This window comes from Schistocerca nitens, chromosome 4 (assembly GCF_023898315.1).
Source record: "Schistocerca nitens isolate TAMUIC-IGC-003100 chromosome 4, iqSchNite1.1, whole genome shotgun sequence".
NCBI lineage: Eukaryota > Metazoa > Arthropoda > Insecta > Orthoptera > Acrididae > Schistocerca > Schistocerca nitens.
The window spans coordinates 69,504,962-69,518,089 of record NC_064617.1 but is presented as its reverse complement, the minus strand read 5'-3'; the positions used below and the strand labels follow the sequence as shown (position 1 = coordinate 69,518,089).

General features: G+C 40.1%; 1 protein-coding gene across 1 annotated transcript in view; it reads right to left on the bottom strand.

Annotated features, from left to right (window-relative positions):
* Positions 1-792: 792 nt before the first annotated feature.
* The window catches only part of LOC126251759 (inositol hexakisphosphate kinase 3-like), an 84,596-nt gene continuing 72,260 nt past the window's right edge, over positions 793-13,128 (bottom strand). Inside the window, exon 6 of the mRNA XM_049952375.1 lies at positions 793-1,251. Coding sequence (XP_049808332.1) covers positions 844-1,251 — 408 coding nt within the window. The 3' untranslated portion in view covers positions 793-843. The remainder of the gene's footprint in view (positions 1,252-13,128) is intronic.

Here is a 13,128-nt window from a genome sequence, read left to right as displayed (position 1 = left end):
CATACAACTGGGTAACTAATAATATGGAAAGCTGCATTTCTCCAAGTGTCAACTCTTAACTGAGGTCAGTCTCTCACACCAGACATTTCTCACTGTTTTATGACGTTTCTTTATGCAGCTCATTCACAATATCCAGCCCAATACACTTTCTTGTAAGGAATGTAACCCCATAGAAGCACAATATCAAAATATTACTGATACAGGCATTTTGTGTACTTACTTGCCTATGAAACAGATAAAAGAGTTCTGCTCCTTTTTTAATCATAAAGTACAGTCAATATCACATAAAAATAAAATTATGACTCTTTCCAAATTATTCAACTAGCTACAATTGTCCCTCCATGTAAGCAATAAACAAAGAGATTCTGAACTTTCACTTTTGCTAGCTAGATTGTGTTATAAAATAATTACAATATATTCAGAATGTAATTTGTTGTAAAATTAAAATATCATCTAAAAATAACACTTGGTAAGCTAGTCAGCTGTACAATCCACAATACAAATACATGACACAGAACTGTAAACAAATTTTAAAATGAAAGATCATATAATATTTTGAGACATGCACCCATGAAACAATTCCACATTCACTACTATGCACAAAATTCATCACCACAACTGGTTCTACAGGTTATTGCAAAACAGTGTACAAAATTAAACTGACTAGGAAATCACAGACATCAACTTACTGTCAATGATAAAATGCACTTAATGTGTTTCTAAAAAAAACTCCAAATGTGGCCTTTGGTTGTCAAGGAGTACTTCCACTTTTTTTTTTCTTTTTTTTTTTTTACATCATACCACATGTGAACAGTGTCTGAATTGTCTATAAACAATCAATGTCTATCCATGATCTCTTTCAATCCCTTTCAAAATGGAAATCATATTTTCAAGACCAAATAGAAAGCCCCGATCAGGACCAGAGTAAACAACAGGGTTGTCCATGCCTTTATGAGTAGAATGTGCAAAGTCTATTATTCGAACATCTATTGAAGGCTCTGCAACAGTTGTGACAGGTGGTCTCGGTGAAGGCAATGGCGACTGAGGTGCTGCATCATCAAAAAGTCCCACACTACTGCACCTACGATGGACTATACCAACTTCATCTGTTGTAAGCTCTTTCAATGGGCGATCCAACAGTTCAAAACTAGAACTTCTTCTGCTACCATGCATAAAAGCAGTTTTTTCTTCTTCCTGCCGCACTGCAGAATTTTGCAATGACCTTATTTCAAAATCAAACTTCATCTTCCCCTAAAATTTAAATAAAAATTGAGATGCCACAGCAGCAAAACATAGTCCAAATAACAAAAATTATAAATATGGTACAAACCATCATAAAAAGTAGCAGTTTAAAACATAAATAATGTTATCTTCATATGATATTACAACAGACAGGCAAAATTAACTTGCTTTCTTTACATTTGGAAGACAGTCAACAATAAAAGGTGCTACTCAACCTAAAAGTCATCTGGCTCCCTCTATCCTGTGTATGTGCGTTAAAGATGAAATGGCTGCAAGAGGAAAATGCAGAAAAGCAAACAGGGGAAGAAATACTTTCATGAGGACAATGGATCTTTTTTAAGAAAAGCATAAAAGTATAAATGAAAACCAAACAATGGAATGGTGTCATGCAGAGTCAAAATACATGAAATCAACCATAAAAAAGAGCATTTGGTTAATCAGATAATAAACGGGAAATTAGAGCATCAAGGTCCAATGCGAGTATCCGAACATCCTTAAAGCACTGTCTTCGAAATTTATGTGTTTCTTTATCTCGAAGTCAAAGTCAATGATAGTAGATTCCTCTCATTGACTGAACCTTCCTTTGTATATGTCTGCATGCCCTTGACATTCGCTTTGTCTTCATGATGCCGCTTCACCTTTCTTCCTACATAAAAAGTCTTTCACTCTATCACATTATACCAAATTTTGATGCTTTTACTTTCTGCATCTCCTCAAGGCTTTCAAACTTTGATCCAAAATCAGTGCTAAGTACCCTTGTTTATTCCACTCAACAATTATTCAAATCTTTCAATGTCTTCCTTAGTATTGTCCAGAAGCGTAATCTCATCTGTTAACCTTAAGCATTGTTATGTTTTCCAAGCATTTTTAGAGGTCTTATTTCTTTGTTTTAGTATATAGTGTGCATAGAATTTCCATAATACTTGTGTTTTAATCGAACCTATCCAAATCCAGCAGAATGCCTATGAACTGCTTAATCTGGTACCCCAGGAACACTAGTAGTAGTCAAGAATGGCTTGTAATAGGGTTCTGTACATGGCCTCCTTTATAGATGAACTGCGCTTACCTGTAATTCTCCCAACAAACAAAAATCAACTATTTGCCTTCCGTAGAACCAGCCTTATATGCTTGTTCCATTTCATGTCATTTTACAACTGTTTATATCTACATATACACAACCCTTTCTCAGGTCTCCATGACATGTCATGTCACTAACCTGCCCTCTGCAGAACTCCAGGTGTTTTGTTACCTAAAAATTGGTGACTCCACCATTATCCTCCCGGCACACGAGGGATCTACTGCGGTCATACTTGACCGACAGAAGTATGTGAGTAAGAGTCTATGCCAGCTGTCTGACATCTCCACTTACAGCACCTGTCATTGAAATCCCATCCCTGTGATACAAACTGATCTACAATCCCTCAAACTCTAACATTTCAATTCATAGAACTCCTTATCCCACGCAAACAATGCACTCCCACATTTTACATTCTTAAGATCCACAAACCCAATCACCCTCGTTGTCCCTTAGTTACTGGCTTCAGTGCATCTTTATCTGCCTTATTTGGTCAATAACTGCAACCTAGAGTACAAAGACTTGTCTCCCATATTAAAGACACCAACCACTTCCTAGAGCATCTGAAATCTGTGCCCTTTTCACAACTTTCTTGTCATTGCAACCTCCCTCTACACCAACATCCTCCATGTCAATAGTCTGCTGCTGAACAATACCTTAACCAGCACCCACCTGTTTCCAAACCTTCCTTTCTGGCATATCTTAACTTTATACTTACAAACAACTGCTTTACCTTGGAGAAGCGCACACAAACAAACAGATCATGGGCACAGTCATGGGAGCCAAGATTGCTTCTTCCTATGTCAACCTTTTCAAGGTTAACTTCGAGGCAGCTTTCCTGGAATCCATAAGCCTTCAACCCCTGGTCTGTTTTAAATACATCAATGACGACTCTGCCACGTGGACTCACAGTGAGGTTGACACCTCTTAAAATTTTTGGAACCTCTAAATACAGTCTCCCAATTAAATTTCACATGGTTTTATTCCGAATCCCATGCCACTTTCCTTGATGACCTTAGGTGAGAGGTGCTCAACATCATGGTCATCAGTGCCCTGATGAAAAGTCAGCATGCCAGTCTCATGGGGGGGGGGGGGGGGAGACAAAGGCTGTCCCCACATGTGGAGCAGTTTATAATGCATTAAAGTCTGCCTCCATTCCTCATGAGTTTAGGGATGAGACCTGACTGTTCACAAAAGTTCACCACTCTTGCAACACAGGAATTTGTATTGGTGAGGAAGGTGGGCAGATCTCCATCAAGACTGAGGGCTGCTTGATGTCAGTATATAAGACACATGTTGCCAAAATATGCCGAACTGAAAGTGGCACACCACAAACCTCACACAATGGTGGATCCTCCCACCATAGGGGGAAGCCATGTGTTAAAGGCCTATGTCCAATGTGCACTATGGTAAACAGAAACTCCTTCCGGCAGCAAGAGTGACATGAGGTCCGCCATGCCTGCGAGGTCAATTTGAGCGATCACAGTTTGTTTACTGTCGCCTTCAACCATTCGGTCTCCCACTGACGCATAATGCATATGTCAGAAAATGAGATGACGGCATGCAACAGGATGGGACGCTGACAGACAACACCATCCCAACAAGCTTCCTTGGCTGCTTTGTCAGCCATGTCATTTCCCTCTATTTTTAGTGGAAGTGTTAGTGAAGTATAAAATAAGGTTAAATGGGGTAATAAGCGTATTTTTCTTCTCGTGCCTGTAGCACGAATCCTAGGCCTAATTTCACGCGTGCAAATCGTAAGTAAGCAGTGAATTAAACTTATAGATAAACGTTTCCAGTTGGTATAAATATAATATAAGTGTTGTTACATTAGTGGAAGTGTTAGTGAAGTGTTAAAGAAGATTAAACGGGGTAAGAAGTTTATTTTCCTTCTCGCACCTATAGCACGGATTTTAGTCTTAATTTCACGTACGCGTATCGTAAGTAAACAGTGAGTTATATGTAATCACCAGTTTTTTATTCAGTACTCTTTCAATTTATTTATATCTGCCTGAATAGTTTCTAGGGTCCTTTGTTTACATTTTAGTCACTACTTAAATCAGCTTATACGATTTCTGTTTTTACCTTGAGTGAGAAGTGTGTGACATGCCGTAGGATCGTTAGTTCCGGGGTGTGGTGTGGTGGGTGCTGTAGTTTCTTTCATTGGGGCGAATGTAGTGGCGTGGGAAATGGGGACATAAATGAGACTCACCAGTGGTATTGTAGGATCTGTAGTAGAGATAGGAAAATACTGGAACAGGAAGGGAAAATTGCAGCTCTTCAAGCTGACCTAGACAAGGCAAGGGAGGATCTGGACAGGTTAAAGAGGGAGAAGGGTGAACAGAGGTGGGAAGTGGCACCAGGTAATAGGGGGAACAGGCAAAGGAGAGCATCAGACAGCTTTGTCATACATCTTGATAATAGATTTGACCTGTTGCCTCAGTCAGAATCGGATGAGCCTCATGTAGCTGAAGCTGTAGAAAGGGCACAACAAGCTTTCAAGGACTTGAAAAAGGTAGGGAAATTCGTAAAGAGAAAGAAAGTTCTGTTGTTAGGTAGTTCCCATGGTAGAGGTGTTGGCCAACTACTGCAGGAAAATCTAGGTCCAGAGTACCAGGTCACAAACTTTTTCAAGCCTAGTGCAGATCTGGGTCAGGTAACAGAGTATGTAGGTGCTTTATGCAAGGATTTCACAAAGGAGGATGCCGTGGTTATAGTGGGTGGTCCGGGAAATAGCATTGACAGAGACTCTGAATATTCCATAGAGAGTGACCTGGTGAAGATAGCATCAGCAACGAAGCATACGAGTGTGGGATTTGTGTCTGTGTTGAGACGCCATGATCGGCCTCATTTGAACTCTTCCGTAGGGAGGGTGAACTTTGAGTTGGAGTGGCTGCTTAGGACGGATATAGGGTCCCATATTGGTTTGATTCCTGTGGATGCTATCGATAGGTGGGACTACACTAGGCATGGCCTTCACCCCAATAGGAAATGGAAGGGAAAACTGTCTGGGTTGATTGCAGAAAACTTAAGGGGGGACACTGGCACAAGTGGTAAAATACCAGTGGTCACAGGTGTCAGAGGGATGCCTTTTTTAGGATAGGGAAGGGGGAAAGAAAATGAGTTTTAAGAGAGATTGGCAGACACACTCAGTTTGAGAAAACAGATGAACAGGAGTCAGATTGAATCATACAGCCTCCATTTAAACAGTGTTTAACAGAAAGTAATCAGAAACTGCCAGTTCATCTTCGCCACAGCAGTCACAATCCCATTAGTATGCAGTATCAGTTATCTTTATTACACCAGAACATTCCGGGACTTAGAAATAAAGTTGATGAACTACTCATTTGTATCGATGAAATGAATTCATCTAACCAAATTGACATAATCTGCCTCTCTGAACATCAAGTGACCACTGATATAGATATGTTAGACATTTCAGGATTTAAGCTAGCTTCCTAGTTCTGCAGAGTAGATATGGATGGAGGAGGAGTTGCCACATTTATCAAAAACTGCCATAAATTCAAGAACATTGGCATTAATAAATTCTGTTTAGAGCAGCATCTAGAAGCATGTGCAACAGAAGTAGAGTTCCATAACAGATCCTATATAATAATAACTATTTACCGAGCACCTGCAGGAAATTATAATCTATTCTTAGATCATCTAGAAGCTCTTTTGGGTTATTTAACAGGAAGAAACAAATAAATTTTGATTGCTGGTGACTTTAATACAGATTTTCTAATGCAATCTTCCAGTAAACATTCACTGCAGTTAGTAATGTTGTCTTTCAATCTAACTCACACTGTAAACTTTCCAACTAGGCTCACTAAATCCTCAAGGACAGCCATTGATAACATTTTTATAGACAAATCAAAGGAACAAAATCATATCATAAAACCTGTTATAAATGGACTATCAGATCATGACATGTAGCTCCTAGTTTTAGATGTAAATTCTAAGCAGATTATCAAGACTGCTAAATCTGAGTACAGGAGAGTAGTCGATCAACCAAAAATTGAGTGTTTTAGAAAACTGCTCAAAGATATGAACGGGAAAGATGTTTATAGTGCTCATGACATGAATGAAAAATATAACACTTTCATGAACAATGTCAGTACCATGTTTGAAAACTGTTTTCCTCTAAAAGTTACTCAAATTAAACAGGAGTCTATAATAAAACCATGGATTACACAAGGAATAAAGATTTCCTGTAAAACAAAAAGGAAAATGTATCTGTCGCCCAAGAATAGCTCCAATGCTGATGATTTATCGAAATACAAGGAATACTGTAAAACATTAAAAAAAGTAATTCAGACGTCTAAACAAATGCACTACGAGAAGAAGGTAGCAATGTCAGGGAACAAAATAAAAACAATATGGGATATAGTGAAAGAGCAGACTGGTAGAACCAGAAAGGAACAGGAGCAAATAGCACTAAGGGTAGATGACACATTAGTAACTGATGGGCATAGTGTGGCAAATCTATTTAACAAGTATTTATATCCGTTACTGATAGAATGGGACTTTCAGGATCAGTAAATAATGCCCTTGAATATCTGAAACTAGCCTTCACAAATAGCTTCAAGTACATGAATATATCACTCACTTCACCAAAAGAAATAACGTCCATAATAAAATCTTTAAAAACAAAGCATTCTAGTGGGTATGATGAAATATCAACAAAGTTAACTAAGGCATGTTCTTGTGAGTTTAGTACAATTCTAAGTTACTTGTGTAACCAGTCAATTATAACTGGGACATTTCCTGACTGGCTAAAATATGCAGATGTTAAGCCTCTATTCAAGAAAGGGGATAAAGAGATACCATCAAACTACAGACCGATTTCATTTTTGCCAGCATTCTCAAAAATTTTAGAAAAAGTAATGTACAGGCAGCTGCTCAACCATCTGACCACAAATAACATATTATCAAGAACACAGTTTGGATTTCTGAAGGGTTCCGATATCGAGAAGGCTATTTACACCTACAGTGAAAATGTACTTAATTCATTAAATAACAAATTACAAGCAGCAGGTGTTTTCTGTGATTTGTCAAAGGCATTTGACTGTGTGAACCACAACATCCTTTTAAGTAAATTAGAATTCTATGGTGTCACGGGCAGTGCTGCAAAATGGTTCAAGTCATACCTCACTAACAGGAAACAAAGGGTGTCAGTGCAAGGAACTAGTGAATTAAGTCATCATCAGAATGGGAAGAAATTACATGTGGTGTCCCACACGGATCCATCTTAGGGCCATTGCTTTTTCTTGTGTACATTAATGATCTCTCATCAGTTACACTGCCAGAAGCAGAGTTCATTTTGTTTGTAGATGACACAAGTATTTCAATAAATAGTATGTCAAGTGTAGTTCTAGAAAGATCTGCTAATGATATTTTCATGGATATTAATAAATGGTTTAAAGCCAACTCACTGACATTAAACTTCGAAAAGACTCACTATATGCAATTCAGAACCTCTAAGAGGTTTCCACCCAGCATATGCATAAAATACGAAGAAGAGCAGATAGAAGAGGTTGACAGTCTTAAATTCCTGGGATTACAACTTGATAATAAATTCAGTTGGGAAGAGCACACCACATAACTGCAGAAACGCCTTAACAAATCTGTATTTGCAATTCGAGTGTTAGCAGACATAGGCGACATAAAAATGAAAAAGCTTGCATACTTTGCCTACTTTCATTCCATAATGTCATATGGTATAATATTTTGGGGTAGCTCTTCAAGTCAAACAAAAGTTTTCAGAGTCCAAAAGCGTGTAATACGTATTATTTGTGGAGTAAATTCACGGACGTCCTGTAGAAACCTCTTCAAAGAACTGGGTATACTAACTACTGCGTCTCAGTATATTTACTCATTAATGAAATTTGTCCTAAATAATATATCTCTCTTTCCAACAAACAGCTCAGTTCATACATACAATACCAGGAACAAAAATGATTTGCACAAGGACTTAAAAGCACTTTAGTTCAAAAAGGGGTCCACTACTGAGGAACACTCATCTTCAATAATTTGCCAGTAAACATAAAAAATTTAGTTACAAATAAAGATCAGTTTAAAAGGAGCCTGAAAGACTTACTAGTGGCCAACTCCTTCTACTCCATTGACGAATTTTTTAATAGAAACAAATGATGTATTGTATATATTCATACTATTAGTATTGTTATTTCAGCTTTAAAAAAAAATAAAAAAAAAATTGACATGTTCCACATCCACGAGGATCTCCTCAGCACGGATCTATGGAACGAAAACTAATCTAATCTAATCTAATCTATCCTGATGTGGCCAGGTACCAAGCAAAAGATCATCCCCTTCCCACGGTGTTGGAGCTGATGTAAGGAGTTGTGTATGAGCTGAATCATCTGGTCTACTGGACACATTTGGTGAGGTGTTTGTAGTGCACTAAGTAAGTCAGAACAGACAAGAAACCTTGTACAGTGATTTCTGTGAATCCTCTCTAGTTCCACCATAATGCCATATAACTCCGCACCATAATTTGTAAATTGTTCCAGAAGATGCACTTTGAAAACCCTGTCAGGGAATAAAGTGGAATAACTGAGGACATTCTCTTTCTGGGATTCATCTGTATAAACAATGATAAAACTGTGGTATGTTCTTAAAATGGAAGAAAACAAAGTTGTAAAGACATAATCTGGAATACAAGTTTTCTTATACCGCATCATGCTTAAAATCACTTTGGGCCTTTTAAGACACTAAGGCAGGCAACGTGTTCCATCCCTGACTGTGTATTAAGAGGTCTGATAGATCCAGATCCTTGAGACAGTCGGTAGCATGTATCTCTAATGGTGTGGTCACATGGGGTCAATTCCTGCACAGCAATTCAAAGCTGGGTTGGACCACTGCACTAAATGCCAATAACTGAAGTGACACTGAGATTTTCAGTGTGTGTTGAGCGAAAAGGATATATTGTTGAATCCAGAGTGGTGGTTCACCAGCCTCTGCACACAGACTCTGAACTGAGCAGGTCCAAAAGGCTCCAGTCGATATACGAATGCCACATGGCAGACACTGCCTAACATCTTGAGGTAGAAAATATGAACTGATCCATAAATCTTAACATGATCAAAAAAAGTCTTATAAAACTGCAGGAGGCATGATGTGACTCCCCATGCTCTTCAGCTAGGGCATTTTAAAATATTCAATTACTGGAAGTCCTTTGTTCATAGGTCTTTCAGGTATGGGAGCCAAGTTATTTTTGAGTCAAATAATAAACCTAAAATGCACACAGCTTCCTGAAAATGTACAATATTGTCCCCCACTGTGAGCACTGGTTCGTTAAAACTTCAACATGCACAGTTAAAATTGAGACATGTAGCCTTCTCCGATGAGAACCACAGAACCAGTTGTCTTGGCCCAGGTTTCCAGCCTCCTGATGATCAGCTGTAGCTGTCTCATTGTCACTGTAAGATTGGAGAAAAAGTAGACTACAAAGTCATCCACAAAGAAAGAGCATTTGACAAGGCTCCTGCCTGACTGCATAGGAAATGGCAAAAGTCCATGTAGCCCCCATTCATGAAGTTGGCGAAGGACGCTATATCTGCAAGTAGTGTCATATGCCTTTTTGAGGTCAAAAAACACACAAACCAAATATTTTTGGTGTAAGAAGGATTCCTGCATCACCGTCTCCAGTAGTATTAATTTGGCAAGGGTGTAACCGCAGCACGTGAAACCATACTGGGAGTGGCTCCAGTGACCTCGGGATTCAAACAACCAGCGAGGCAGCAGGTGACCGTGCATTCAAGGGTCTTACCCATGCAATTGTTAAGGGGTACACTCTGTTAACTGTTAGGGATGCTATGGACCTTGCCCGATTTCCATAATGGGATTAATGTTGCCTCCTTCCAAGTCGTGGAATACCATCCATCAAACCAGGTCTGATTGAAACAAGAGAGGAGCTGTCCTTTCACTTCAGGGTACTGATGTTGGAGAATGGCATAATGAATCTCATCAGGTCATGGAGCAGTGTGTCTGGTCGTGGACAGAGCTGCTTCCAGTTCCCATACAGAGAATGGAAGGTTGTGGACCTCCTCATTATATGCGAGAAGAAATGGAGCTTCCTCTTCTCTGCAGTCCTACAGAACATCTGAAATGCAGGAGCTTGTCTGGATGATGCAGTGATTGCAATAAAGTGTTCAGCTAAAACCTGAGCCATGTCTTTAGGAGTGTCCACCAAGACCCCATTTCTTCACAAGGCTGTAAGGGGACATGTTCTGTCCTTGAGTGAAATCCACCTTATTGATTCCCAAACTTGTGCAGTGGAAGTGAACTGATTAATGGAAGTTGTGAATTCCTTCCAGGAATCCCTCTTCCGTTCTTTTATCACTTGCCTCGCACATGCTCTCACAGATCTGACAGCATTAAGGTTTTTTGTAGTTGAGTGGTGTTTGACATTCTGCAGAGCTGTTCATCTGGCTCTTATTGCCAAGTGACAGTCATCACTGCACCAAGGTACAGGCCACTGTCTGAGGTGGTTGTTACACTGAGGGATGGACACTGGTAGCAGCCCGCTGGCTGTCACAAGTAATATGGGGCACTGTCTCCTGTGCACAATCCTTTTGTTCAAAAACAGCCTGTTGACTGTACTGCAACCAATTTGCTCTTTGAATCATCTGTCTTCGTGGTGTCCTGTCAGTCACTGTACAAGTCTACTGACAGATCCCACACTGGGAAGTTGTCACTACCAGGTAAATTTGTATGGAGAGCAGAAACAAAGGTCAATAGCTAAAAAAGACCCTATAGCTGTGGAAAAATGTGTCATCAGACCCAAGTGCAAAAGGCAGATATTATCAAAATGTACAAGTTGGTCAATAATTTGACCACAGGAGCAAGTCGTAGCCGAGCCCCACAGCACTTTATGTGCACTGAAGTCTCCCACAAGGAGTAATGGTGTTGGAGTGCCGGGATGAGTTCTGTCTGTGTGCCTGATCCAAAGGATCATGAGGAGGAATATATAAAGTGCACACTATGATGTTAAATGGTACTAGAAGTTTCACGGCAACTGCTTGCATGGCTGTGGTAAGACGAACAGGAGAGGAGTGGCATCTGTCATCAATGAAAACATCCACACCATCTTTAGCCCTGTCTCCAGTAGTATTTTCCTTCCTGTAGGGGTGGTAACCCCTTAATGCAGATGTGTCGGTGACTTCAAAATGAGTTTCTTGTATTAAATTCCACTGCAACACAGTAGTTCCTGTGGGAGCCATTGATCACTGATATTTGGTCTTGCCTACCTCCCTCTGAGGTGCTGATTTACCCGGGAGGTCACGTGGAACATTAGACAGTGCCCAGCTCTCTGGTTCCTCCACGTGGAGACCCATATCCTCAAGAGTAAAGTCCCCATGTGAGATGGACAGAGCTCACCGATCCAAAGATTTAACTGCCACGTTTTTCAACTTTGAACTATTTTTCTAAGGGACTCTTTCCTTAATGGAGCAGTTGGTTGCTTGGGTTAAGGGGACAGCTTAGTAGTCTTCTGTAAGCCTATCACCGATGGCTTCTGAATGATTTCTGGTTCGAGTTTAGCTTTTCCCACACAGGTACAACAACAAGTGCTTGTGCTCATCCTTGAATCTGTGGTCTGAGTCTGTGTGGAGGCATCACAGTTGGTGATTGCCTTCTTAAGTGCTGACGCAAAAGTAGCAAAAACCAGAGATTACATACCTTTGAAAGCTTTCTTAGCTTCACCACAGGGCATGTGTTTCTTGACTTTCAACTCCTGAATTTCCCTTTCCTCATTTAAACCTCTCACTTTCTGCTCCATACTGAGTGATAACTGGAGCAGTTTATACATTTCAGAGAAAGTGTACAAGAAATGCCTGATTCACGAGCTGAGCCTCCACAATTTCTACACATAGCCCTCCCATTATATTCCATGGAGGTATGGCTAAATCTTTGACATCTGAAGCAACGCATTGTGTTAAGAACAAACGGGCAAACTTTAGGACAGATATAGCCTGTGAGGATGTGTTTAGGTAAATCTGGAATGCTAAATGTTAAAATAAATGTTGCAGATTTTTCCAATGAACTATTTACTCTCATCTTATAGCTCTGCATTTCCATAATGCCAACATTTTTCCATTCTTCACGTAACTCTGCAGGGTCCATTTCCTTTATATCATAACAGGTAACCATGCCTTTACAGATGTTAAGGGTGTTTTGCAACTCAGCCTTGACTGGTAGTCACCTAAGGCCTCACATTCCAGAACCTTAGATACTATAGCACACAGAGGCTTTGAAGGGCACAGAGAGTCAAAGCAGATGACACAATTGAAAAGTTTGTGTCACCGGATGTACTGCGTGGCCTGATACAAATAAGCTCTGCTGTAAATACTGTGCAGTGTTCTGGAAGCCAGTACTGAAAATGGTTGATGCCAATGATGAAGGCACACCCGACATCACAGTCAGTGCAAGTGCCATCAGTAAACACAGAGGTACTATCATGAAGAACTGTGCAAAGGCCATGAAAGCGAAGGCAATAGAGTGAGGCTGGAGTAGTGTCCTTAGGAAGCAAATGAAGGCAAAGGTGAAGATGGGTTGCTGCATGAAGACAAGTTGGTGAAGGGTTCACACCCATTGGGAAAGTGGTAGGCAGCGTGAAGTTAAGCTGCTGGAGCAAGAGCCGAAAGTGAACTCCAGGAGGTAACAGAGAAGAGGTTCGCACTCCATACTGATGATCGAAGGAGTCATCTAAGGAGGAGGCATAGGATGGGTGGCCATGCATGGCAGACAAATGGCATGATGCATGGCAGACAAATGGCATGCATATCTAC